Source organism: Somniosus microcephalus, chromosome 24 (genome assembly GCF_052327205.1).
Source record: "Somniosus microcephalus isolate GS21.2 chromosome 24, FLI_Smic_1.0, whole genome shotgun sequence".
Classification (NCBI taxonomy): Eukaryota; Metazoa; Chordata; class Chondrichthyes; order Squaliformes; family Somniosidae; genus Somniosus; species Somniosus microcephalus.
This window is the reverse complement of record NC_141010.1, coordinates 58121174-58147819: the sequence shown is the minus strand read 5'-3', so window position 1 is coordinate 58147819 and position 26646 is coordinate 58121174. Positions and strand designations below refer to the sequence as shown.

The 26646-nt window shown below is 46.5% G+C and overlaps 1 protein-coding gene across 1 annotated transcript in view; it reads right to left on the bottom strand.

Moving 5' to 3' along the window:
- Positions 1 to 26646, bottom strand: part of map3k3 (mitogen-activated protein kinase kinase kinase 3) — a 161020-nt gene that overhangs the window by 44251 nt on the left and 90123 nt on the right. The window contains exons 13-14 of the mRNA XM_085966637.1: positions 21381 to 21529; positions 17349 to 17480 (exon numbers count right to left, since the gene is read on the bottom strand). Of these exons, the coding sequence (XP_085822763.1) occupies positions 17349 to 17480; positions 21381 to 21529 (281 nt within the window). The remainder of the gene's footprint in view (positions 1 to 17348; positions 17481 to 21380; positions 21530 to 26646) is intronic.

The window sequence follows — 26646 nt, the reverse complement described above, 5'->3', positions numbered from 1 at the left end:
TTTACATGCCAGTAGAAGATAGTGTTCCTTTTTATGTTAACCACCATTCTACTCTCATTCTCTCTTTGCCAATCTTATTTTCATCTTCACATCCCCTCTCAACTTATTGTATTTGGTCTGGTTCTCCCTTGAAGAAGTCACCTGACATGCATCATACACCCTCTTCTTTTGTTTCATCATCTTCTCCATCTCCCTCGTCATCCAAGGAGCCTTTGCTTTGGTTCCTTTTCCCTTCCCTCTTGTTCCTCTGACAACCTACAAGCTTTTAAAATCTAACTTGTCACTGCCCAGTGACTACTTCCTGACAAAAGGGCAAAGACGGGGAGGAATTCTTGAAACGTGTCCAAGAGAATTTTCTTGATCAGTATGTTTCCAGCCCAATAAGGAAGCAGTGCTGGATCTGGTTCTGGGAAATAAAGTGGAGCATGTGGGCAGTGTTCCCACTAATTTATTTTAAGGTGCGCGACCCATTCGAATTTCCGCGCATGTGCGGTTTTTCCATTTAAAAGCCACTGTGCAGCCTGCGTGGAAGCTTCAGACCGCTGCGTGGCCGCGCTGCTCAACGGGAACGTTGCATGTAGGGGAGCATTTGGGAAACAGCGATCACAATATTAGGTTTAGAGTAGTTATGGAAAAGGACAAGGAACAATCAAACAGGAATATACTCAACTGGAGGAGGGCTAACTTCAGTGAGTTGATGGGGATCTGCCCCAGGTGGATTGGAATCAAAGATTGGCAGGTAAAACAGTAAATGAGCAATGGGAGGCTTTCAAAGAGATAGTTACCCTCAAGGTCCTGCTTTTTAATTTTGCTCCTAACTCTTGATACTCCCTCAGCAGGACCTTCTCCGTTCCTACCTATGTTGTTTGGTCCGACATGGACCGCGACAACTGGATTGCTCCCTCATTACTGCACTGGAGTGGAACGCAATACTTTTCCATTTTAGGCACCCAATGCCAGCAATGAGCATGGCCGCAGGCGATGCAAAGCTACTTCTACAATAGGGATGTCCAAGACACCGTCTGCAGGCGAGGTGGGCCAGTGAGTTCCCACTATCAGGCCTTGACACCAAGTTCTGGTTCCTTTCTATTTGCTCGCTTCTGAGCTTAAATATCTTCTGCAGCTGGCTCCAGCTCTTTGAGCTTTTCAGGGCTGGAGAATTGTAAAAATTAAAAAAAACACAAACACATTTAGACCAAATCTGGGAGCAGCATGCGCCAATTCTCTGGGAGGTTCAAAAAGCTTCTTCATTCTGTTGCAAACTTCGGAGAGTGGTCAGTGGTGGAAATGGCAGTCGAGACGGAAGCAAGTGGGAGCAAGTAGTGGTGGAGCAAACTAGGCCAAAAGGAGCAGAGTAACAGCTGGAGCCAAGATACAGGGCAGGGAGCACCAAGCAGCATCAAACCCCAAGGACTTCTACCCTTGGGCAACAGACTTCCTAAAAGTGATTGAATTTAAAAAAAAGTCAGCAGGGAACAGTACCATTAAGTGCTTGGAGTTAGATGCCAGTAAATATGAAAATACGTAATTGGAAAAGTGATTCTGTTGGACAAGGCATTTAATCAGGATCCTGCCTGACCCAGAAGTGTTTTAATCATGCATTTATGGGGAAGCTAGATATGCATATGAGGGAGAAGGGAATAGAGGGTCACGCGGAGAGTTAGATGAGGAAGGATGGGAGGAGGCTCGATGGAGCCTAAACACCAGCAGGGACTGGTTGGGCCGAATGGCCTGTTTCTGTGCCGTATATCCGATAATATACACGGCCCACTCACTAGTTGCGGCACATGGATTTGGTTTCCTGTTCCAAAAGGTTGAAGACCCCCTGTCTATTAAGCCCCAACAATTGCCCTAATCTCACCCTCAGACGAGCACCCCCTACTGCAGAGTGATTTCCCCCCCCCCCCCCCCACCTTATTTCCTATATCTCGATGGGTTCAGTGAAATTTCCAGTTCAGTGCTAAATCCTGTAGGATAGCTAGCAGCTCTGTGCCTTGGGCATATTCGGAGTTAAGACTGCCCAAATTTGCTTTACACCTATAGTCAACAGAAAGAGGCAACTTTCACGACGTCAGTTTTGGCTGGATTCAAACCCAGGTTCCAGAGGTAAAGGACAATGTGCTGACATATTGCACCACCCATTCCTCAACAATAGAAGATCTCTGAGAATCACACAGGCATTAAGCTAGTGCAATCGATCAGGCCAGTTCAATTGCAGAAGTGTAGCTGACTAGATATAGAAAACAACTACATATAAAGCATTGAAGAGTCTATTAACACAAGGGTATGACTTTATTTTAAGCTTTTATGGATTAGACAGGATTCATGCTTGAATGTAATGCACTCCACAATTTAAGCTGTCTGCTAACAACTAGGTGTATTACTTACTGTATACAGGATTACTACATCCATTAGAGAGTCATGTATGTACTATGTACAGGCACGTTTAAGCTCTAATATCTCAGTAAAACACACTTCCTGTCAGCTGAGTCTACAAGCTTGTAAACAGCATCCTGTCACATGACATGCAATTACATGGCAAAACTTGGCAGTCGTAATGGCACCAGCAGTGGAACACACAAACCTCTGCGGTGCAAAGTCAAAGCGCCAATTAGGATTGGAAAAAACACTATCCTTCTAAACAGTAAACAATGATTTTCAGAGCATTTAAAGCAGCGTCTCACCCTCGGGGGCCATGCAAACTGATCGAGCTTCACTCTACTGCATCCAAATCACTCGGACTCATATGCACTCCCAGCCATCATTCATTCTCTATGTATACAACATGTCCCTCATCACCAGTGTTGAGTGGATTATAACGAGGTGCTATTACACTGTTTAAAGTTTCCAAATTGCTCGAGATCTTTTATACAAACCAGTCAGTACAAACAGCTGATAACCCCCTCCCCTTTATTTCACATGCCGAGAGATTGCCTTAGCCTTCTTCAGGACAAAACAAGGAAGGATCATTAAGTAGCTCCTTGGGGTTGCTTATGTAAACGTTCTTGCTGGATCAAACAGAAATTAGCAAACCATTATTTAAAAATTTTGGAGTAGATAAAACAACAAAGTAGAGTGCGATGTTATCAGTATTTGACTCTACAACCAGACAGCAAATAAACATCAAAGTTTATCCAGGAATCACAACTCCACGTAGTATCTTAATGAGTTTAAAGCGGCCATTTATTCAGCATTTAAACAAATGCAAAACTCAAGTTCTTTGAAAGGTGCAGCAACTGCGTAGTACTCGAAAACATCCAACAGTGGCAATGATTCCGACAGTGGACTCCAGCTCCACCATTTTAATATTGCCAGGCAAGGCACAGAGTTGCCACCTATCCTCATTTTGACTGGACATGATCTAAATTCCCAGACATTTCTGAAATAGAAACCAGATACCAAAAGCCCAAGCATTTCAAATGACCTTGGGATGTTTTTTTCTTCATTACAGGTGCTATACAAGTGCAAGTTTTTGTTGTTGTTTCAGCAAATTTAGCTCACAATCCCACCTCTATCCTGTTCTCTGTCTGATATTAGACATGAACAAAGTTGGAAAGCCTAGTGACTGGGCCATTTGGGACAGCTGCTTAGAGTTGTGTTACTAACACTGTCATAGGGCAGAGTGACCCCCATCTGCAACATAACAGGGATGGAGAGGTGACCTCTCTCACGTTTATGCTCATTTCCTGCTGTCCAAGATCACTCCACATTCTCCTTTTTCCACAAGAGCAGTCCGACATTACTCAGTGCCCAATCCCCAGGAAGAGAAACACCTGCCCTCTCCCTCCCCAAAACTTGGATGTGATCAGGAGCTCATTGCTGGGAATAGCAATATGCACCCGACCCCTCTGCGCCACATCACCACAACAGTTATTGTGGAGGGCAAAAAAAGTGGAAATTCCAGTGGCATTAATTGGCATATTCCAGACAGCTTAACCCCAAGTCCCCTTAAGAAACTAATACTGCATACCCCACATCACTGCCACTATTTGCTTGGTTGGCAAGTCAGAAAGGACAATAGACCTTTAATGGACTAATGCAGCTGTAACAACTTTAAAATGACAACTGCAAAAAGTCACAGATGGCCATAAACAGCAGATAAGCATCTACTCTACTGGACATGGGCCAAGACCCAAGACCATGCCACAACAGTCACCATTTCATATTTAATCAATGGAACAAAAATTACCATACAATAAAAAGCCAACTCGCTCCAGACACTCAAATATAAATAAAATGGCGGCCCAGTAGACTGAAATGGTTCAGCAAAAGGCTGCACACACACAGCTGTCTCAGTTGGGCAAAGTTTGCAAGCTCTGGGGTTAGGCCACCTGACTCCACAAGCACATGGGACATATGGGTTACTGGATGAAGAGTATTTTTTTTTTAAATGACAGCAGTGCTACAGAATTGTAGGATGCAGATCAGCCAGACTAAATTAAATGGAAAAGGATTCATCTCTTTAAATGTGAGGTCCACTTCTCCTTTGTTTCTGTGCGCTTAATTCAAGTGTCAAGACTCCACAGTTAAGGTCAGGTTAATATTGCCACTTAATGTGCATGTATTCATGCCAGGCTCCAACACACTGCTGATTATAAGGCAATATCAGTTCCCACACTCTGCTGCTAAACTACTGGGCCGCCATTTTATTTATATTTGAGTGTCTGGAGTGAGTTGGCTTTTTATTGTATGGTAATTTTTGTTCCATTGATTAAATATGAAATCTCAGTTCACCGGCAAAATTCAGGAGTAGGTTCAGGTAAGTTTTACTTCATATTGTACTTGCCTTCCTCGATCTGTTGCTGTGCAAGGGTGTGGCTGCAGCTGTTGCTAAGCTACAGATACGCTTGGAACTTGTGGCCATTGTTCTGCACCTGTTGCTAAGCAACAGGGTTTGTTGCTTTATACGGAGCTCTCGGCTCTCCGTATCTTTCACTATAGCTCTCGGTTATCCGGATTTTTTGATGAACCGGCACCACGTCGGTCCCGGATAAAAAAAAAGTTTCCTGTAAATGCTGTCAAGTGTGCTATACAAGATCTCATGATGCAAGCTATTTCTCAGAGCAGGCCTCTGATCGGGACTTGTTACTAGCATATACGACCAGGAAAGACATAGATAGCCCAAATGATGGAGGGGAAAGAAAGCGAGTGAGGGGGAGCGGAAGGTGGGAGCAAGGAAAAGAGAGCAGGGGAGGAGTAAGACCAAAGAAACCAGGGGAACCAAAGAATAGAGGTGGAAGAGAAGGGGTGATTATGAGGGGAGTGCACACAGTTGGCAGAAGAGGAAAAGAGTGAGGAGGAAGAGGGGCATAGAGGAAGAGATGGGATGGGCAAGAGTATGAGAATTTCAACATTTTCATTAAATAAAGAGATCCCCCATTTATATAGTGCTATGTCAAGTGCTTGGGACATCCCAATGCTTTACAACCAATGGATTCCTTTTAAATTGTGGTCACTGTTGTTACATAGACAAACGTGGCAGCCAATTTGCACACAGAATAATCCCACAAACATTAAATGACTGAATGACTATATATTCTGTTTTTTTTTGGTGGTATTGGCTGAGGAAGTAACGCTTGTCAGGAATCCAAGAGAATGCCTTGCTCCTCTTCAAATAGTGCCACGGGATCTTATGTTCACCTGAATAGGCAGATGGGACCCCAGTTTGATGTCTCATCTGAAAAGTGGCATCTCAGTACTGCACTAAAGTGTAGATTATGTGCTGAAGTTTGTAGTGGGGCTTGAAACCATAATTTTCTGACAGTTACAGTGCTGAGCCAAACTGGCACAAGGGTGTGCAAAGGGTGTATACAACAATACTGCAGTTGTGACATAGACTCGATCCAGCCCAAACTGGCACAAGGCTGTGCAAAGGGTGTATACAACAATACTGCAGTTGTGACATAGACTCGATCCAGCCCAAACTGGCACAAGGGTGTGCAAAGGGTGTGTACAACAATACTGCAGTTGTGACATAGACTCGATCCAGCCCAAACTGGCACAAGGCTGTGCAAAGGGTGTGTACAACAATACTGCAGTTGTGACAGACTCGATCCAGCCCAAACTGGCACAAGGGTGTGCAAAGGGTGTATACAACAATACTGCAGTTGTGACATAGACTCGATCCAGCCCAAACTGGCACAAGGGTGTGCAAAGGGTGTATACAACAACACTGCAGTTGTGACATAGACTCGATCCAGCCCAAACTGGCACAAGGGTGTGCAAAGGGTGTGTACAACAACACTGCAGTTGTGACATAGACCCGATCCAGCCCAAACTGGCACAAGGGTGTGCAAAGGGTGTATACAACAATACTGCAGTTGCAACATAGACTCGATCCAGCGTCAAGTTCAAAAACACCTACATCACACGTTATTCATGTGAAATTGTGGCTCAACCAATGCACTGGAATCTTAAAATGGACCATTGTCTACTAGGACATCCTTTGCCTTGGAAGCATGCGGGTAGAGTGAATACTCGAGTGGTTAGAATGTGGAACTTGCTACCTTATGGAGTAATTGTGGCGAATAGTACAGACACATTTAAGGGGATGCTAGTTAAGTACGTGAGGGAGAAAGGAATAGAACGAGATGTTGATCGGGCGAGATGAATTAAGATGGGAGGAGGCTCGTGTGGAGCACACACACCAGTATAGACCTGTTGTGCTGAATGGCCTGTTTTTGTAACATAAATTGTGGTTGGGGCAGAAAATAAAACCAATTGTCGGTGATTGCTAGACAAACATTCTAGTAGCATCACCAAAACCGCCTATTTCCACCTCCGTAACATCGCCCGTCTCCGCCCCTGCCTCACCTCATCTGCTGCTGAAACCCTCACCCATGCCTGTGTTACCTTTAGGCTCGACTATTCCAACGCATCCCATCTTCCACCCTCCTTGAACTTGGTCATCCAAAGCTCTGCTACCCATAGCCTAACTCGCACCAAGTCCCGTTCCCCCATCACCAAAGTTTCCTCGAAGGTGTGCGGCCGCTCAGCGATCTGTAAGGTCCCGCGCAGTCAAATTCCCAGGCCGCGCACAGTGGAGAGCTGTTTGGGGGGGGGGGGGGCCCAATTGCCAAAGCACTAGCGGCTGCAGAGAGCGTGGTACACAGTGCGGCTGGGGGCTGTGCGGGGAAGAGTTTCATCTGATTGGCTGTCAGCTCTTCTGTAGTGCCGTCAGTTCTTCTGTAGTGCCGTCAGTGTGTGTGGATTGGAGGAGACCGCCACGCCCTGGGCCATGGCTGGGTAGGACGGTTGTGCTCTAAGTACGGGTTTACAACTAATGGCTCTCTGTGCAAAATGTAAGAAATGAAGGAAGCGAGGGAAAAGCCAGGGGTTTTTACTGAGACCTGCCCAGAGAGCAGCCGCTTCAGCAAAACATGCCGGCAGTGCTCCTCCACCGCAAGCCCAGCTCCCAATATCAGCTTTTAAAACTCTACCAATTTTCACCGGATTTAAATGTTGGAGGGTTTCAATGGAATTCTGATTTTTGCAGAGGTGAAAGGATTGTTTATAAAATGCGACATTCCCAAAGAAACTTAAAAAAATTAAATACATGGGTCTAGAAATTGGGTACGTTAGCGCCTCCGGGGGGGGGACAAACCACTTTTCGCCTGGGCAAGGCACCGCTAATGACTCCCGCTAAATTCTGCGGGAGTTTAGCAGCGGTGGTAACCAGTAATGCCCCACTCCACAGGCGAGGACGTCATCACCGTGTGCAGCGCCCCGTTTTTGCCCCACACCCCCTGAATCTGCGCTGGGCGATGACAGCGACTGATTCAGGGGGCATGAACGGAGCGGCAGGAGGCTCACGGGACGCTAAGTAAAGGGGAGGTGGCAGGAGGGGGAAAACTTTTTTAAAAAAATAAATCGGCCGACTTACTTGTTGTGGCCCGTTGCGTCTTTGAAGGCGGGGTCTGCGCCACGATCTGGCAGCCCGGCAGGGTTAGCGCTCCAAGGAAGTGGAGCGTTTGAATTAGCACTCCACCTCCCTCTTGGGGCGCTAAAACTGAATTTCGCGGTCACCGGCGCTAAAGTTAGCGCTCTGGCGATGTTAGCGCTCCAAAATGGTCGATACTGAATTTCTCCCCCCCTCCCCATGATTTTTTAAACATTCGGGCAGCAGGTTGATAAGAAAATGCATTAAAATGCAACAGTAGTGGTAATTTCTACTGACCATCACCAAGCTCTCTCACTTCAGTCACAGTTTGAAACGCCAGCAGCTGTTCTGTGAAACGGGGCGAGTCAATTTTAACGGCGAACTTTACACCGCAAGTGATTGACAGCCGCACCAGCCAATCGAGTGCGGACCGGTCTTGAAGGGCAGCCAATGGGATCTGCGATGGGCAGTGCATAGCAAGGTGATTGACAGGTCAAAGTAGCTGGGCATATTTTGGAAGCTTTTGGTTCAGGGACCAAACTTCAAATGTAAATATTGCTCATTTTGTGGGGATACATTGTTGAGGCACGTTGTGCACATTTGAAAAAAATTATATTTGCAGAGATGTCATGATGGATTCTTCCCTGTTGTGTCATTTCAGAAATAGAGAGTGGTGAGAATGTGAAACTTCCTCCCCGTCTCTCTCCCTCCCTCTCTCCAGGCCCCCTCCCCCTCCCCCTAGGCCCCCTCCCCCTCTCTCCAGGCCCCCTCTCTCCAGGCCCCCTCTCTCCAGGCCCCCTCTCTCCAGGCCCCCTCTCTCCAGCCCCCCTCTCTCCAGCCCCCCTCTCTCCAGCCCCCCTCTCTCCAGCCCCCCTCTCTCCAGCCCCCCTCTCCCTCCCTCTCTCCAGCCCCCCTCTCCCTCCCTCCAGCCCCCCCTCTCCCTCCCTCTCTCCAGCCCCCCCTCTCCCTCCCTCTCTCCAGCCCCCCCTCTCCCTCCCTCTCTCCAGCCCCCCTCTCCCTCCCTCTCTCCAGCCCCCCTCTCCCTCCCTCTCTCCAGCCCCCCTCTCCCTCCCTCCCTCTCTCCAGCCCCCCTCTCCCTCCCTCCCTCTCTCCAGCCCCCCTCTCCCTCCCTCCCTCTCTCCAGCCCCCCTCTCCCTCCCTCTCTCCAGCCCCCCTCTCCCTCCCTCTCTCCAGCCCCCCTCTCCCTCCCTCTCTCCAGCCCCCCTCTCCCTCCCTCCCTCTCTCCAGCCCCCCCTCCCTCCCTCTCCAGCCCCCCTCTCCCTCCCTCTCTCCAGCCCCCCTCTCCCTCCCTCTCTCCAGCCCCCCTCTCCCTCCCTCTCTCCAGCCCCCCTCTCCCTCTCCCTCTCCCCAGCCCCCCTCTCCCTCCCTCTCTCCAGCCCCCCTCTCCCTCCCTCTCTCCAGCCCCCCTCTCCCTCCCTCTCTCCAGCCCCCCTCTCCCTCCCTCTCTCCAGCCCCCCTCTCCCTCTCCCTCTCCCCAGCCCCCCTCTCCCCAGCCCCCCTCTCCCTCCCCAAGTCTCAGGCTGCTCCTCCAAAACAGTAATTTTTTTTTTTGCAGTTTTCTATAATGGCTGCGTTGCGACATCTCTGCCGCAAGATCAAATCCATCAAGCACACTCGTTAATTTAGTGCTAAACCTTTGTTGCTACAAGCAGTGGAAGTAATGTACAGTGTAAAATTTCTCAATCGACAGCCTTGATGTCAACAAGGGAAGCGTTGCGTAGTTCACAAATCATTTTATAAATGTGCAACTTATAATAGCTTTCAGTCAATGGTGGAAAGTCAGTTTTAATCCTGCAAGGATTTGCGTGGCTTGTGTCGAGGGTTTGCCACCACCCTGGTGTGTTCATGAGTTTTAGAAACTGCTTTTGAGTATAACGTTAACTGACGAGCATGGATTGCACCACTGAACACTTGCAGGTAGCACGGGAGAGTTTGTGAACTCTTTAGACCTCATTGGTCTCGAAGTTAATCCTACTCCAAAATTGCTGAGTGGTGCAGCAACGTGCCCTGTAACTGCGAGTAAGTTCTATAGGCTTCATATCTTAAGCGCTCCCTCCATAAAACAGACTTGTTAATGTATGCTTTTGTAACACTGAAGTTGAGATTTTACCTTTAATGGGAAAGGGTTATGAGGTCTGATGGTCTCGGGTAGAATATAAAGTGAACTTGTTCATTTTTGGGTGTGGGATTTTCTGACATCTTGGGCTCGGTTTGCTCCTTGAATTTGAGTTTCTGTGCTCATTTTGGGATGTAATTTCCAGCAGAGCTTCTCTACCTTAGGGCCTTGTGGCAAACAGCCTGAAGATAAAATAACCCAGATCCTTATTGAAAACAAAACCCTCCACCTTTCTTATACTTCCTTACTCCTGTCAGGGAACCCCCCCACCCCCACCCCATGGCATGCTTTTCCATCCCCAGTCTTTGGGATGACTCCATGCAATCTTCATCCTCCCCACCCTGGCCAAAAATCGGTTGTTAGAAATCCTGAGGCTTGAAACATCAGGACTTAGCAGGACAGGATTGTAATTTTTGAACTTCAGGGCTGGCCTGCTGGACTGAAAGGGTCTTTCCACTCAACAAAACTAAAAAGAGTGAACATTATGCATTAAAGGAGAAAAATTAACAGGACATTGACAAGTCTAATCACATATTATATTTAAGTTGCATGCAGAATAAGTGGATAGACTAGAGAAGCTGGGAGCACAGAAGGCTAAGAGACTTGATAGAGGTGTGTAAAATCATGAAGGGTTTAGATAGAGTAAATAAAGAGAAACTGTTTCCAATGGCTGAAGGGTCGATAACCAGAGGGCACAGCTTCAAGGTGATCGGTAAAAGAACCAGAGGTGACTTGAGGAAAAACTTTTTTACGCAGCGAGTGGTTAGGATTTGGAATGCGCTGCCTGAGAGGGTGGTGGACACAGATTCAATAGTAGCTTTCAAAAGGGAATTGGATAAATACTTGAAGGAGAAAAAATTGCAGGGATTTGGGGAAAGAGCGGGGGAGGGGGACTGACCGGATTGCTCTCCGAAAGAGCCAGCACAGACTCAATGGGCCGAATGGCCTCCTCCTGTGCTGTACTATTCTATGTGATTCAATATGTTGTTTTGTGGTGCAGTTCAAAGACTCGAGTGGCAGTTGTATCAAGGCAGAGCAGCAATGTCGGTGAATGTCTTTGAATCCTTCCCGAGCAGTCACAAGCTTGCTCAGGATGCGCACAATTGCTAGGACACGGTTTAAACAATCCCAGACTCCATCCTTCGGCTGTCCATTTAGCTCAGGTGAATGAAAGTTGTTGTAAAATTTGCCCGTCGACAAAAGTCATGCTCAGAACAAATAAAAATTAGAGGGAACATTCCCCATCACCCCTGTGCTTGGCGACCTACATTGGGGCCTGGTCCGGCAACACCTCAATTTTAAAATTCTTGTTCTCGTTTTCCTCCATGGCCTCGCCCCTGCCTATCTCTGTAACCTCCTCCAGCGCTACAATCCTCAGAGATCTCTGTGCTCCTCCAATTCTGACGTCTTGCGCATCCCTGATTTTAATCGCTCCACAATTGGCGGCCGGGCCTTCAGCTGCCTAGGCCCCAAGCTCTGGAATTCCCTCCCTATTCCTCTCTGCCTCTCCTCATTTAAGACGCTCCTTAAAATCTACCTCTTTGACCAAGCTTTTGGTCACCTATCATAATATCTCGTGGCTCAGTGTCAAATTTTGTTTGATAATGCTCCTGTGAAGCACCTTTGGATGTTATACTGCTTTAAAGGTGCTATATAAATGCATTTGTTGTTGTTTGTTTCAGGTCTGACCCGACAGCTCACAAGACATTGATGGATGGGGATGCTTCCCTCTTTCCAACCGCTCTGGTGAAAGAAGTAAATAGCATTATCTACCAGTTGAGAAAGTGTTTAGGATTTATTCAAGAGCACTGGAAGAATTGTGAAAGATCTCCTTTGATCTGCTCTTTGATGAATTGTCTTAAAACATAGGCTGCATATAGTGACACCCCAACGGAGATGATTGGGTAGTTCTCCCATCAATCACACCTGGAGTGACTGCTGTGACTAGGATTGATTTTACGCACATAATTTGTACTATGTAACAATCCTCCACTCATTGTGTTTTGCTGGAGAAATAATCCTGTTGTACTCGGGAGACTTGGTTTGGTACAGTTTCGATCATGAGCTCGGAGACTCTGCTGCAGTTTTGGTCACCAGTTCAGAGACTCTGTTTGCTGCAGTTTGAGTTAATTAAAACCACAAGTCCCACCCTACCTACAACTCATTGGCGGACACAGTGGTGTCAATATTCACTCCATAAATGGTATTGGCAACTAGTTCTCCCAGTTCTTTAATTTAATCATAGCACATCACACGTGATGCAGTGACAATGTTACAGGTTTCACTTGAAAAACTAAGATTTTCAAAACTGTTATTGCAAGTTTCAGAAAATGGTTTACGGCATCATAGTGTTGCTGTTTATTTGCTGCTTTATTTTGCTTCCATATGGTTTATGCCTTGCCGTAAATTCAATTTGTAGCTTTAGCCTGAACTATACGGTCATTAGCCTGCTGCTTCCCCTGCATACTGAAGCAACCACGAGGGTGCATAGAATAACATGAACACAGGCTTTTCAGCGCAACCAGTCCATGCCAGGTATGGTGGGCATCCTGTACAATTTTCTGGTGTAAAAAAAGTAGTTGCTAATTCTGCAACAAGCTAATGCTTTCAGATCTCTGGAAATTGCCTTGCTGCTTTCAGCATGAACAAAGAGCACTGTGAGAAGCCCTAAGGGTAAATGTGCAAGCGTGCTGCAGCTAATCGACAAAGGAAAGCTCTGGCTGTGCATATTTCTAATACCAAGACTAGTACGAGGTGAAACAATTTCCTACTGGGATCCGGTTTCGCCTGTGAACAGCCGAACAGTGCTATTAACAAAAACTGTACACAGCCCACTGACATCTAAAATATTCACATTTAGAGGGGAGATGGCTAAATTTTGCAGATTTAAATCTGGGTAGTCAGCAACGTTCCCTTCAAGCTGTGTGGTCACACAACACTCCAGGGATCCCATGCATCCAGCTCATCAAGGCAAAAACCGCGCATGCGCGGTATGCTGAATGGCCCACGCAGTCCCTTAAAGGGGTTGCGCAGCACCAAAAGAAAATTAAAGGAAACATTGCTAGTCAATAACATTTTATATTCAATGATTCTTGGAGGTTGAACTCCAAACCATCATCAACACCTTCACCGAAGCGTACGAGAGCATGGGCCTTACACTAAACATCCGTAAGACAAAGGTCCTCTACCAACCTGCCCCCGCCACACAGTACTGCCCCCCGATTATCAAAATCCACAACAAGGCCTTGGACAACATGGACCACTTTCCATACCTTGGGAGCCTACTATCAACGAGGGCAGACGTCGATGACGAAGTCCAACACCGCCTTCAGCGTGCCAGTGCAGCCTTCGGTCGCCTGAGGAAGAGAGTGTTTGAAGACCAGGACCTCAAACCCAGCACTAAGCTCATGGTCTACAGAGCAGCAGTGATACCCGCCCTGCTGTATGCCTCAAAGACATGGACCATGTACAGCAGGCACCTCAAAGCACTGGAGTGGTACCACCAACGCTGCCTCCGCAAGATCCTGCAAATCCATTGGCAGGATAGGCGCACCAACGTCGGTGTTCTTGCTCAGGCCAACATCCCCAGCATCGAAGCTTTGACCACGCTTGATCAGCTCCGCTGGGCGGGTCACATTGTCCGCATGCCCGATACAAGACTCCCAAAACAAGCGCTCTACTCGGAGATCCAGCACGGCAAGAGAGCCCCAGGTGGGCAGAGGAAACGCTTCAAGGACACCCTCAAAGCCTCCTTGAAAAAGTGTAGTATCCCCACCGACACCTGGGAATCCCTGGCCCAAGACCGCACAAAGTGGAGGAGAAGTATCCGGGAAGGCGCCGAACACCTCGAGTCTCTTCGCCGGGAGCAAGTGGAAGCCAAGCGCAGGCAGAGCACGTCAACCCAAGCACCCCACCCACCTGCCCCTTCAACCACCGTCTGCCCCACCTGTGACAGAGACTGTAGGTCCCGCATTGGACTCACCAGTCACCTGAGAACTCATTTTTAATGTGGAAGCAAGTCATCCTCGGTTCCGAGGGACTGCCTAAGAAGAAGATATTCAATGAACCAATTGCGAATAGCTGTTGATTTTTCTTTACGGACTGGGCTTTTGATCGTGATTTTAAATAAGTTTAACCAATCTAATGTAATTTTTGTTCCTTTCAAGCTTTCCATTTTCCACGAACTTTCTACTCTCCCCACCTCCTCTTCTGTAGGCATGGATTGCATGATGGGGTATGACTCCAACAGCGCAGAACACTCTCTAGTACCAAAGTGTCTATTCTTCATGTGCAAGCACACCCATTCAGGAGTGATGTCAGAAAGCACTTGTTCACACAAAGGGTGGTGGAAATCTGGAACACTCTTCCCCCAAAAAGGTGTTGAGGCTGGGCTGGGCGTCAATTGAACATTTCATAACTGAGATCAATAGATTTTTGTTAAGCAAGGGTATTCAGGGTTACGGAACCAAGGCCGATAAATGGAATGAAGATACAGATCAGCCACAATCTAATTGAATGGCCTACTCCTATGTTCCTGACAGGCTATTACACTTATCCTCCAATGCCTCTCTTCTACTGTCCAGCTGAATAGGTCTGCCCTCGCCTGGTTCCAATCTTATCTGTCCAGTCATACGTTAAAGGCACTATATAAATACAAGTTGTTGTTGTTATGGGCATCAGATGAGCCCAACCCTGCATCCACTCATGCCCACTTTCTAGCAGGTGGCCACTGCATAGGGATCCAGGGGCAAAATCTTGGCCAGGTTTCTCCATCCTAACCCAGGGGCAATGAGGAAAATTATACCACTCTTATCCTCTGAGATCTGTTAACGCAGCAGAGGCCTGGAGTAAAAGCTGGGGACTTTCCTGGTCTGTACGTCTCAGTGATTCGCACCCCTCACCAGCTGCCTTATCATCATGGGAGTAACGTGATTATTCAGAGTCCTATTGCTCATTGACAAGAGCACTCAACTTCAATAAAGAGACTGTGGTAGAACAGAAACATTTTGCAGAGTAAGTGACTGATGTAAAGACAAAAAATAAAATTAAATGGTGTTTTAGTTGGAACATAAGAAATTTCAGGAACAGGAAAAGGCCATCGAGTCCAACAGGCTTGTTGGGTCTAATGACTTATACTGTTCCTACAATAACAAAGTCACATCATTTCAAATGTCCAGCAGTGGGGATGGATCAGTGCAGTGAAATGGCCACTCATCCTGGCGGGGTACACAGGAGCATCTCTTGCTTTTTTATTTTAAGAAAACAAATAAAAGCACCCAGCTCTACGGGTCCTCACTGAAATGAGTTTGAGCACTCAATCCAGTTCCTGGTGGACAAGTTTGGAAAAGAACCTTCTAACCCAGCTCCAGCTCTTCTAGCCACTGTATCTGACTGTATACTTCAGGAATGTCATCCTTATATCCTGTTCGAATCCAATTCTTCTCAGCTTCAACTCATGTTTCTGCTGTCCTGTGCCAATTCCAACAGCCTGACTGATCTACATCTCAGCAATACTATTTTGAATCAGATCCCCTCAATCTTCTCCCTTCCAACAAGAATCATAGTCCCATGAGTAAATTTCATATGCTTTATTCTCGAACCTCATCATTTTAGCACCTTTCTATCTCCGCTATATCCTTTATGTAATGTATTCCCAGGTGGGACCTGACCAATGCTCGATATAATAACAAGATTACTTCCTTTGATCTACTCTCTATTTCTCCCTTTTATGCAACCCAACATCCCACTTTTTGACATTGGCTTGATGTCTTGAGGGATGTATCCATTATGACCCCAAGTTCCCTTTCTTAATCCATCTTGGCCAGCGTCTTACCATTAATCCCACATTCCCCTCGGCCTGTTAGTCATCCCTAAATGTATTGCTTTATATTTATCTGCACTAAACTGCATCTGCCAATTGTCTGCCCATTTCCCACAACAGCTTAGTCTTTTTAGAGCTACTCTCCACCCTCCACTACACTAACTTCACCTGTTATTTTGAGTTAAAGTTACTGGCGCTCTCTTGCGGATCACTTATAAAAATCTCGGGAGCACCAGTCCCAGTGCTGCTTCCTACAGGACTCCACGTAGCTCATCTGCCCACCCAAAATATTCCCATTTACACAGACCCTTTGTCTATCACATAGCAAATTATCAATCCATCTTACTATACTTCCACCAATACCATGTCTGCTTGTGTACTAGTTTTCTATGAGGTACCTTATCAAGTGCCATGCTAAAATCCAAGTGCACGACATCTATGTTTTTGCCATTATCCATAGCTTTTACTATCTCAAAAAATGCTATTTGGTTGGTCTGGCATGAGCCTCTTCTGTAAATTCACACCGACTCGACTCTTCCCAATTACTTTATATCCCTCAAAGTGCTCTACTACCTTGACCTTGATCATTGATTGCAGAATTTTTCCCGGTATTAGAGTCAGATTAACTGGTTTATAGTTACATGGATCCCTCCTGTTTCCTTTTTAAATAACATAGGATATACGGCACAGAAACAGGCCATTCGGCCCAACCAGTCTGTGTTTATGCCCCATTCGAGCCTCTTCCCGTCTTTCTTCATCTAAATCGGTCAGCGTAACCCTCTAGTCCCTTCTCCCTCATATGCTTGTCCAGCCTCCCCTTAAATGTATCTATACTATTCGCTTCAACCACTCCCTGTGGCAGCGAGTTCCACATTCTCACCACTCTCTGGGTAAAGAAGTTTCTACTGAATTCCCTATTGGATTTCTTGGTGACTATCTTATATTGACGGCCTCTAGTTATGCTCTTCCCCACAAGTGGAAACACTCTCTCTGTATCCACTCTATCAAAACCTCTCAATTTTAAAGACCTCTATTAGGTTGCCCCTCTGCCTTCTTTTTTCAAGAGAAAAGAGACCCAGCCTGTTCATCCTTTTCTGATATGTACACCCTCGCATTTCTGGTATCATCCTTGTAAATCTTCTCTGCACCCTCTCCAGTGCCTCTATCTTTTTTATAATATGGCGACCAGAACTGCACGCAGTACTCCCAATTATGGTCTAACCAAGGTTTGATACAGGTTTAGCATAACTTCCCTACTTTTCAATTCTATCCCTCGAGAAATAAACCCTAGTGCTTGGTTTGCTTTTTTTAATGGCCTTGCTAACCTGTGACGAAAGAGCTTTGCGCTGTATCCATGGCACATTTAACCTGGGAGCATTGATACCGACACTAGCTGTCTGAAATGGAAAGTGCCTCATTCCCCCCCACCAATAAGATCGCTCGGAATGACTAACACATTTCACAAAAAAGAGCTGCATGCCATGGATTTTAAATGGCTTTTCTCTACTCACCCCAGGCATATACTCCATGAAAATCGAAAGAGTCTTCTCTGCTTTCTCACGCAGGCAGCCGTAGTATTGCACTATCCGCTCGTGCTGCAGGTTCTTCAGTAACTGAATCTCACATTCCAAAGCGCTTACCTCCTAGTGAGGAGATCCAAACAGAAATTGTGTCAATCTTGTGTGTGCTTCCTTACACCAGGGCTTTCCCGACGCAGTCAACAGAATTTCACTAACTGTAATGGTGGGTGTGTGAAAACAGTTACACTATATCCAGGTGAACCGTGTAAAAACATCCAACAGTACAGCCAGACTGGAGATTTGATGATGTGTCTGAACAGAATATTCTCAGCTATGTAACACTAGGGTGAATTTCTGGTGGATTCAGGTCCGTCAGTGGTACTGGGGGCAATTTGAGGGGACTAATTTATGAGCAACACACGGGAAAGGCTATTGCACGTCAAGTATTTTGGCTCAAGTGCAATTTTGCCTGCAGTCAAACAAGATTGCTACACTCTTCTTACATTACCATTTCATTTCAGTCTGGGGCAGTGCCAGAGCACTGAGAAAACTGAACAGCACAGCTTTAATGTCATTGAAGGCTTTTAAAATTTGATTTACATTTTGATATTGCTAAAGTGGTAACAAGCTGGAATTCAATATGAACATACTCGTCATCGGTTTGCCAATTGTTATCTGTGTAGATCATCACCACATAAAGCAACTGCAGTAGTATCCTCGTTAGAAACACCCAAAAATAACATCGAAACGTGTCTGCCAGTCTGTGCTGAGTTAGCTGATCGCAGGCAGGGCACCACAATTACCCTGGTGAGGGTAGGGAAAAATAAAGCCCGGGTTATCACTCCTGGGGGGTCATCTGATTGCAGGCGCTAGTGTAAAACGGGCGCTATCAATTTAGCTGCCCGTTATATATCTCTCCCGGCTGTCATTTCGATTGAGGGTAATGGAATGTACATCTTTCCCCATTGTCAAGGTGCCTGTGAATCAACACGGCCCACTTTACACGATCGCCCAAAGCCAAAATCCACCCTCCCCCGCCCCCCATCACTGTCCAGTGGAGAACGCATGTGTCGAGGTCAGGTGATGACAATCAGGCTTGGCTGTGATGCACCCCCAAGTCAAATAATGGCCCGATACTCTGTCACCGGAGAATGGGCATTTGAATGAGGTATCAGAGGGTGCCTGACACACACAAGCAGACCCCAGCATGAGTCAGTGCCTTTGGGAGAAAAAGGGAAAACACCTCTCCTCCAAATACACTCTACTGAAAGATTTCTACAGGAACAGTCCTTTAAGCTGCAAGCTCACTGTGTTCACCAACGCTCTGACTGTAGTACTCGTGTATTTTCTCTCATCCCTCTCCTCCCCGACACAGGAAGTGCCCAATTCATTTTCTCATTTTTAAAAGGAAACAGCCTTCACAGGGATAAATTAGCCATCCCGAGACACAACAAGTGGGCTGATAAATCATCATTTAACAATGGAGGAATTAAACTGTAATTGGACTAAAATGGTAACTTTAAAAGTCGCCCCCAGTCCTCTGGCCTCTTCGCACAAGGAAACAAACAAAAATCACGTTCCTTAATGACACACTGTCTGTGCCTCATTTTGTTCATTCTTATTGGGGAATGATCTGCTCAGCAGAATCTCCTGTTCACCTACACTGCTGCGTAGGAACTGAATCCTTTGTATGCGGGATTGATGTGAAAATGGCCAGCATATTCCCAAGTACAAAGACATGGGTAACTCAATGTTGGCCCCTGCCACACTCACTGCTGAATCATAACTTGGGTTTTAAAAGTCTGAAAATTGTAGGAAGTAAAGACTGAAGGGGTGAGAAGTTCCACAGTTGGGGTTGTGGGGAAGGAGGAGTTAAAAGGAGACAGTGCTCCTTTTATTCAAGGTAGTGAGGTTGCAGACTGGAGGGCATCACAGCTGAAGCTCAGGAGGAACGAGAGAGGAAAGTTCATAGAAACATAGAAGATAGGAGCAGGAGTAGGCCATTCGGCCCTTCGAGCCTGCTCCGCCATTCAACAAGATCATGGCTGATCATCCAAACCCTAGCACCCGGTCCCTACACCGACAGCCATCCCACCCAAGCCCTATCCCCGTAACCCCACGTATTTAATCCCCCCTAACACTAAGGGCCAATTTTTATCATGGCCAATCAACCTAACCCGCACATCTTTGGACTGTGGGAGGAAACCGGAGCACCCGGGAGGAAACCCACGCAAACACGGGGAGAATGTGCAAATTCAGAGCAGCAGTGGTCACGATAGCAGTGATAAAAGAGGAAAGGTTTTGCCAGAAAGCAAAGCTGGAGCCTAGACTGTAAGCGCAAAGAGGTCGCTCGCACACGGGGGGGAATTACACCCAAATTAAACCCTCTTGTCATTCGAGTCCCACACACACTCACTTCCTGACAGGAATCACTGGATCGTGATCAGGAGTGGGGCCCTGACTGATTTTCTCATCTCTACTTCAGGAGAGGAAGGGTTGCTAATTCTTCCACTCCTAATGTCACCCAGGTTGAGATTATCTAACTCGGCACAGATGGAGATGGGTCCACTCCTCTATCACCCTCAACACCCCTTTCCCTTCGCCCGACACTTTCCTGTGCAAGCGCAGGAGATGCAACACATGCCCTTTTACCGCCTCCCTTCCCACTGTCCAGGGCCCCAAACGCTCCTTCCAGGTGAAACAGCGATTCACTTGTACTTCTTGCAATCTAGTATACTGTATTCGCTGCTCACGATGCGATCTCCTCTACACTGGGGAGACCAAACTCAGATTGGGCGACCGCTTTGCGGAACACCTCCGTACTTAAGAAAAGACATACTTGCTCTCGAGTCAGTACAAAGAAGGTTCACTCGGTTAATCCCGGGGATGAGGGGGTGGTCATATGAGGAGAGGTTGAGTAGATTGGGACTCTACTCATTGGAGTTCAGAAGAATGAGAGGCGATCTTATTGAAACACATAAGATTGTGAAGGGGCTTGATCGGGTGGATGCGGTGAGGATGTTCCCAATGATGGGTGAAACTAGAACTAGGGGGCATAATCTTAAAATAAGGGGCTGCTCTTTCAAAACTGAGATGAGGAGAAACTTCTTCACTCAGAGGGTGATAGGTTTGTGGAATTTGCTGCCCCAGAAAGCTGTGGAAGCTACATCATTAAATAAATTTAAAACAGAAATAGATAGTTTCCTAGAAGTAAAGGGAATTAAGGGTTATGGGGAGCGGGCAGGAAATTGGACATGAGTCTAGGTTTGGAATGGTCATGGCCCTGTGGGTAGTGGAGTGGGCCCAGGGGCCGTGTAGCCTGGTTCTGCTCCTACTGTGTTCTAATTCTGTGTTAGATTTCAGGAGATGGTTTTATTCCTGTTCCTGGCTGGGGTGGAGATCGCCTTTACAGAAGGTAAGTACTGTAGAAAATATAGGGACAGAGTGATCTCCTGGAAGAATTTCGATCGCCTAGATGGGTCGGAGAGGAATTTCCCAGATTTTTTTCTCCCAAATTGGCCATTGGGTCTTTATCTGGTTTTTCGCCTCTCCCGGGAGATCACATGGGTTCGGGTGGATGCAGAGTGATAGAAGATTTGAGGTTAGGATCAGATCAGCCATGATCTTATTGAATGGTGGAGCAGGCTCGAGGGGCCGATTGGCCTACTCCGGCTCCTATTTCTTATGTTCAGTCCATAAGGGTGACCCCGAGCTTCCGGTCGCCTGTCACTTTAATTCTCCGCTCCGCTCCCACCTCTCCGTCCTCAGTCACTGTTCCAATGAAGCTCAACGTAAGCTCGAGGAACAGCACCTCATCTTTCGATTAGGCACTTTACAGCCCTCTGGACTCAACAGCATTTTCTCCTTTTATTTCAGATTTCCAGCATCCGCAGCATTTTGCTTTTGTGTTGGAGATCGAGCCTGCAGTCTTTGGTCTGACCCCCCCAGCTGAGCAGTCAGTGGAGTAACACAAGACTGCTTTAAATAACATCCTACTCGAGGACTGGAGACCACGGCACTTACCTTGCTGGTCTCGAGGCTGTCAGGGTCAAATTGGACTTGTTTTGCAGCAAGTTCTCTTCCTGTGTCTACGTCGTAACAGAGGTAGACACGTCCAAAAGCCCCCTGTCCCAGCAGCTTGCCTCTCCTCCAGTTGGTAGGTGCACTTGGGGCTGCAAATTGAACAGATAAGTGGAAACAATTAAATGTTGCTTTTAATACTAAAATTAATTGTAGTGCAGTAATTAAGACATTCACACTATAATCCCAAACTGGAGTAGAGACTCCCAATACAAAACATCTCACATCTGTGAGGAATTATGTCAGTTTTGGACAAGACTGACATGTAGGTAGCGTCTCTGTGACACAGCTCCGTACTGGGTATGCAGAATAGAATATTGGCAGTGGGATTTGATGTCATTTAAAGGGCAGCCCCTGTAACAGTTTTGTCCATTTAATAACTTAAACTCAGGTAATGACTGTTTAAAAGTGACATCATAGTAACTATGCATCTATAGGGTTGACACCCAAGGGGAACCCCTTAATACTGGCCGGGGCCATGTTTCTCAGGAGGTGGTTGTAACAATCAATAACATGTCATTCTATAGTGGACACTAGGTGGAGCCGTAGAGCTGTATATAGCTGTATGTATAAGAATACACTACCCAGCTGTATGATATTAAGACTACATTACCCATGAGGCACTAGGCTACCCACAAGGCAGCAGTCAAGATGGAAGCCTCCACAGATACTGTACCTAGTCCACATGTGCTCAATAAAAAGGTCTAGCAAAAGCTAGCTGTGTTCATAATAAGAATGTCTATTTATTAATGAACATAACAGTGGTGAGTGATAGTGAACACTGGGAAACATTTATACATTGTCAGTTTGAGCCTTCAAGACTATCGGAGGCTCCTTGGAACCATTTCGTCACATAACTAAATGATTATGTTTCAAAAAATAATTTTTATTTTTTTTAAAATTTTTTTTTTGAGATTTTGCAAAGTAGAAACATCTTTATGTTTAACATTTTGAGAACTGTAAAGTTAGTAACTAATGTAAATATCCTGTTTTACTGAACGCTATTAATTTAACTGTTCAATAAATTTGCTCAAGTCCAACTGTGTATATTCTTCCAAAGGCAAGGAGGCCATGTGGCAGCACAATACATTTCATTAAGTTGTAGTGGCAAGGGTCCTCTGTTCAACTTCTGGGCTCGCTGGATTTACCCAGATATTGGCCAGGTAAAAACAACGCTAGTTCGGAAGGGACTCGAGGTGGGTTTATGGGAGTGGCCGGTGATGCTGAACTTAGGAATACCTAGTGAAAAAATCTTAAAACCTAACAGCTGGTATTGAGTAAGGGAATGGTTGAGTAAAGCAACCAAAGGCCTGACCCACAGATTCAGGCAGCATTTGGACTAGGGCTCCACAGCAGTCGATACCAAAGCTGCCTTTACAACTCCAGCCAGCTGATTACACCAAGAATGAGTCATGTTTAGGATAAAGAAATTTCTCCTAAATATCAGTTTATATTTTCTGAGTTCATTCCTTCCCAGCTTAATTTGGAGTAATATTCTGGGTTTACCGTATCCATACTGTTTATTATTTTAATATGCCTCAGTGAGATCCCAAGTTTCTCTAATCTTTCCTCATAGCTCATCCCCATTATACTTGGGATCAGTCTATTTGCTCCCCTCTCCAATGCAGTGACCGGAGCTGAACACAGGCCCAAACAGTCCCCATCCACCACCACCCTCCTCCCCCTGGCTGAACTTGTTCTCACATTGAACAACTTCTCCTTTGACTCCACTCATTTCCTCCAAATTAAAGGTGTTGCTATGGGTACCCACATGGGTCCTAGCTATGCCTGCCTTTTCGTGGGATATGTGGAACACTCTTTGTTCCAGTCCTACTCGGGTCCCCTCCCTCACCTCTTTTTCCGGTACATTGATGACTGTATCGGTGCCGTTTCCTGCTCTCGCCCTGAACTAGACAATTTAATTCACTTTGCCTCCAATTTCCACCCTTCCCTCACCTTCACATGGTCCATCTCTGACTCTTCCCTTCCTCGACTTCTCCGTCTCCATCTCTGGGGATAGGTTATTGACCAACATTCACTACAAGCCCAGACTCCCACAGCTACCTGAACTACACTTCCTCCCACCCCGCCTCCTGCAAGGACTCTATTCCATTCTCCCAGTTTCTCCATCTCCACCGCATCTGCTCCGACGATGCCACCTTCCACACCAGTGCTTCCAACATGTCTTCCTTTTTCCTCAACCGAGGACTCCCTTCTACTGTGGTTGACACGGCCCTCGACCGTGTCCGTTCTATCTCCCGCACTTCTGCCCTCACCCCTGCCCCTCCCTCCCAGAACCACAATAGGATTCCCCTTGTCCTCACCTTTCACCCCACCAGCCTCCACATTCAACGGATCATCCTCCGCCATTTCCGCCACCTCCAACGTGATCCCACCACCAAACGCATCTTCCCCTCCCCTTTCAGCATTCCGTAGGGACTGCTCCCTCTGAGACACCCTAGTCCAATCCTCTATCACCCCCAGCACCCCTTCCCCTGGCACCTTCCCGTGCAAGCGCAGGAGATGCAACACCTGCCCTTATACCTCCCCCCTTCCCACTGTCCAGGGCCCCAAACACCCCTTCCAGGTGAAACAGCGATTTACTTGTACTTCTTGCAATCTAGTATACTGTATTCGCTGCTCACGATGCGGTCTCCTCTACATTGGGGAGACCAAACGCAGATTGGGTGACCGCTTTGCGGAACACCTCCGTTCAGTCTGTAAGGGGGACCCCGAGCTTCCGGTCGCCTGTCACTTTAATTCACCGCCCCATTCCCACTCGGACCTCACCGTCCTCGGCCTCTTGTATTGTTCCACGGAAGGTCAGCATAAACTCGAGGAACAGCACCTCATCTTCCGATTAGGCACTTTACAGCCTTCCGGACTCAATATCGAGTTCAACAATTTCAGATCATAACCTCGGCCCCAATTATTATATTTTTATATATTTTTTATCCACACCTTTGGTTTGTGCCTTTTCCTTTTTTCTCTCTCCCACATGGCAGCTGTCTCTCACTCTGCCAGCGCATTTCACACTTCATCTACAGCCATCCTTTGTCTCTTTACCTGTCCTATTACCATCTCGTCTCACCTTGAATATCTCTTAATGTCTCTTCACCTCCCAGACCTTCCCTTTTGTTCTTCAATCCCCTCCCCCATTTCCCAGCCCCCTAACTGGCCTTTTAATCGGTTTCATTTCCTGTGTTTCTCAGTCCTGACGAAGGGTTTCAACCTGAAACGTTAACTCTGTTTCTCTCTCCACGGATGTTGCCTGGCCTGCTGAGTTTTTCCAGCGTTTTGTTGTTATTTCGGATTTCCAACATCCGCAGTATTTTGCTATCGTAACAGTATTCTAAAGATTGTTTACAGTTTGGATCACGAGTGTGTTGTATATGCATCGACTCTCCACACTTCTACTGCTGAAACTGGCTCCCTTCTCAATTGCAGAATTTTCAGATAAGCGAGTGCACAATGTAAACTTGGGGGGGCATGCAATGCAAGTGTGGACATTACTTTCGGATGATCCGAAACAAACAAGCAAATGAAAAAATGCCCCAAAGGTCTGTCCCATCATAACCTTCAGTATTGTGTGCAGTTTTGGTCGCCTTATCTGAGGAAGGATGTTCTTGCCATGGAGGGAGTGCAGCGAAGATTCACCAGACTGATACCTGGGATGGCAGGAATGACGTATGAGGAGAGATTGGGTCGATTGGGCTTATATTCGCTGGAGTTCAGAAGAATGAGAGGGGATCTCATTGAAACTTATAAAATTCTAACAGGACTAGACAGACTAGATGCAGGAAGGATGTTCCCAATGGCGAGGGAGTCCAGAACCAGGGGTCACAGTCTAAGGATAAGGGGTAAGCCATTTAGGACTGAGATGAGGAGGAATTTCTTCACCCAGAGAGTGGTGAACCTGTGGAATTCTCTACCACAGAAGGCAGTGGAGGCCAATTCATTAAATATATTCAAGAAGGAGTTAGATATATTTCTTAAAACTCAAGGGGTCAAGGGATATGGGGAGAAAGCAGGGACAGGGTACTGAATTTGGATGCTCAGCCATGATCGCATTGAATGGCGGAGCAGGTTCAAGGGGCCGAATGGCCTACTTCACTGGTCTGGGTATCCCCGGTATGCTATCTGCTTTTTTAATGGCTTACATTATTGACACACTGAAAGTGATGAGTCCACCAATGCTCCCAGGTCCCTGCATAAGTCTCGCTCTGCTAATTCAATCATTGCATGCTTATGATCCACAATGATTCTACTAAATCGGTAATACTTTGCATTTGTCAGTGTTAAATTTAATTTAGGCTGCCCTATTGCATAGCTCATCGAATCCTTCTGCAGGTCTTCTGTTGCATCCTCTGTCTGTCTCCTGATTTGACCAAGATACATTTGGTTTTGATATCGAGGTCAGTAATATAAACTATACACGGATGCCTATCATTGACTGCTGCAGGCCCCTATTCCAGAACTCCCAACACTATAATATTAGACCTTTCATGAGTACTCCCCTTTTCCTACTTAACTTCTTATCCAACTCCAAATTCTAACCTGGATTCTGCAAGTCTTTCATGTCTTACAAACCTTTCTGAAAGTCCAAATAAACAGTATTATATGGTGTTCCACTAGGGTGCAGCTCCAAAGCCGCAGGTCATAGTTTGGCACCTTTACACCAGGGCCACTCTTCATGTGCGAGTCTAGACAGTGGAATGCTGGCAGGCTATTCAACTGTGAGAGCATCATAGCCTTTCCCAATCTTGTTCACACCTGATGCACGCACCGCCAGCAAGTGTCACTGAACAGTGCTCAGAGATTTACACCAGCTCCACAGGTGCATCAAGACCAATTCCAATTCCAGCTCCCCTATGCCCCACTAACCCAACGGAGATCAGGTAATCAGCAAAGACTAGGGATCCAACCGGAGACCTTCTGGTCAACAAAACTCTTAAATGGGGCATTACCTTCATGATTTTCGTGGCACTCTTGTGAAAGTGGAGGATAAGAAAAATGAATAGCCAGTTAAATCTCAGGTACAGAAAGGCCTGTGAAGAGAGTGCTTCTATACAAATGCTGCATACTCCTAACAGAGAAATCTCAGCCATTAGGACATTCATCAGCATGCGTACAGCTATTTAGTAAACTCTGATGTAGGGGTTACTTTAACAGTACTTTTAGCTGCTCTGAATATTGTGTGGCATACATG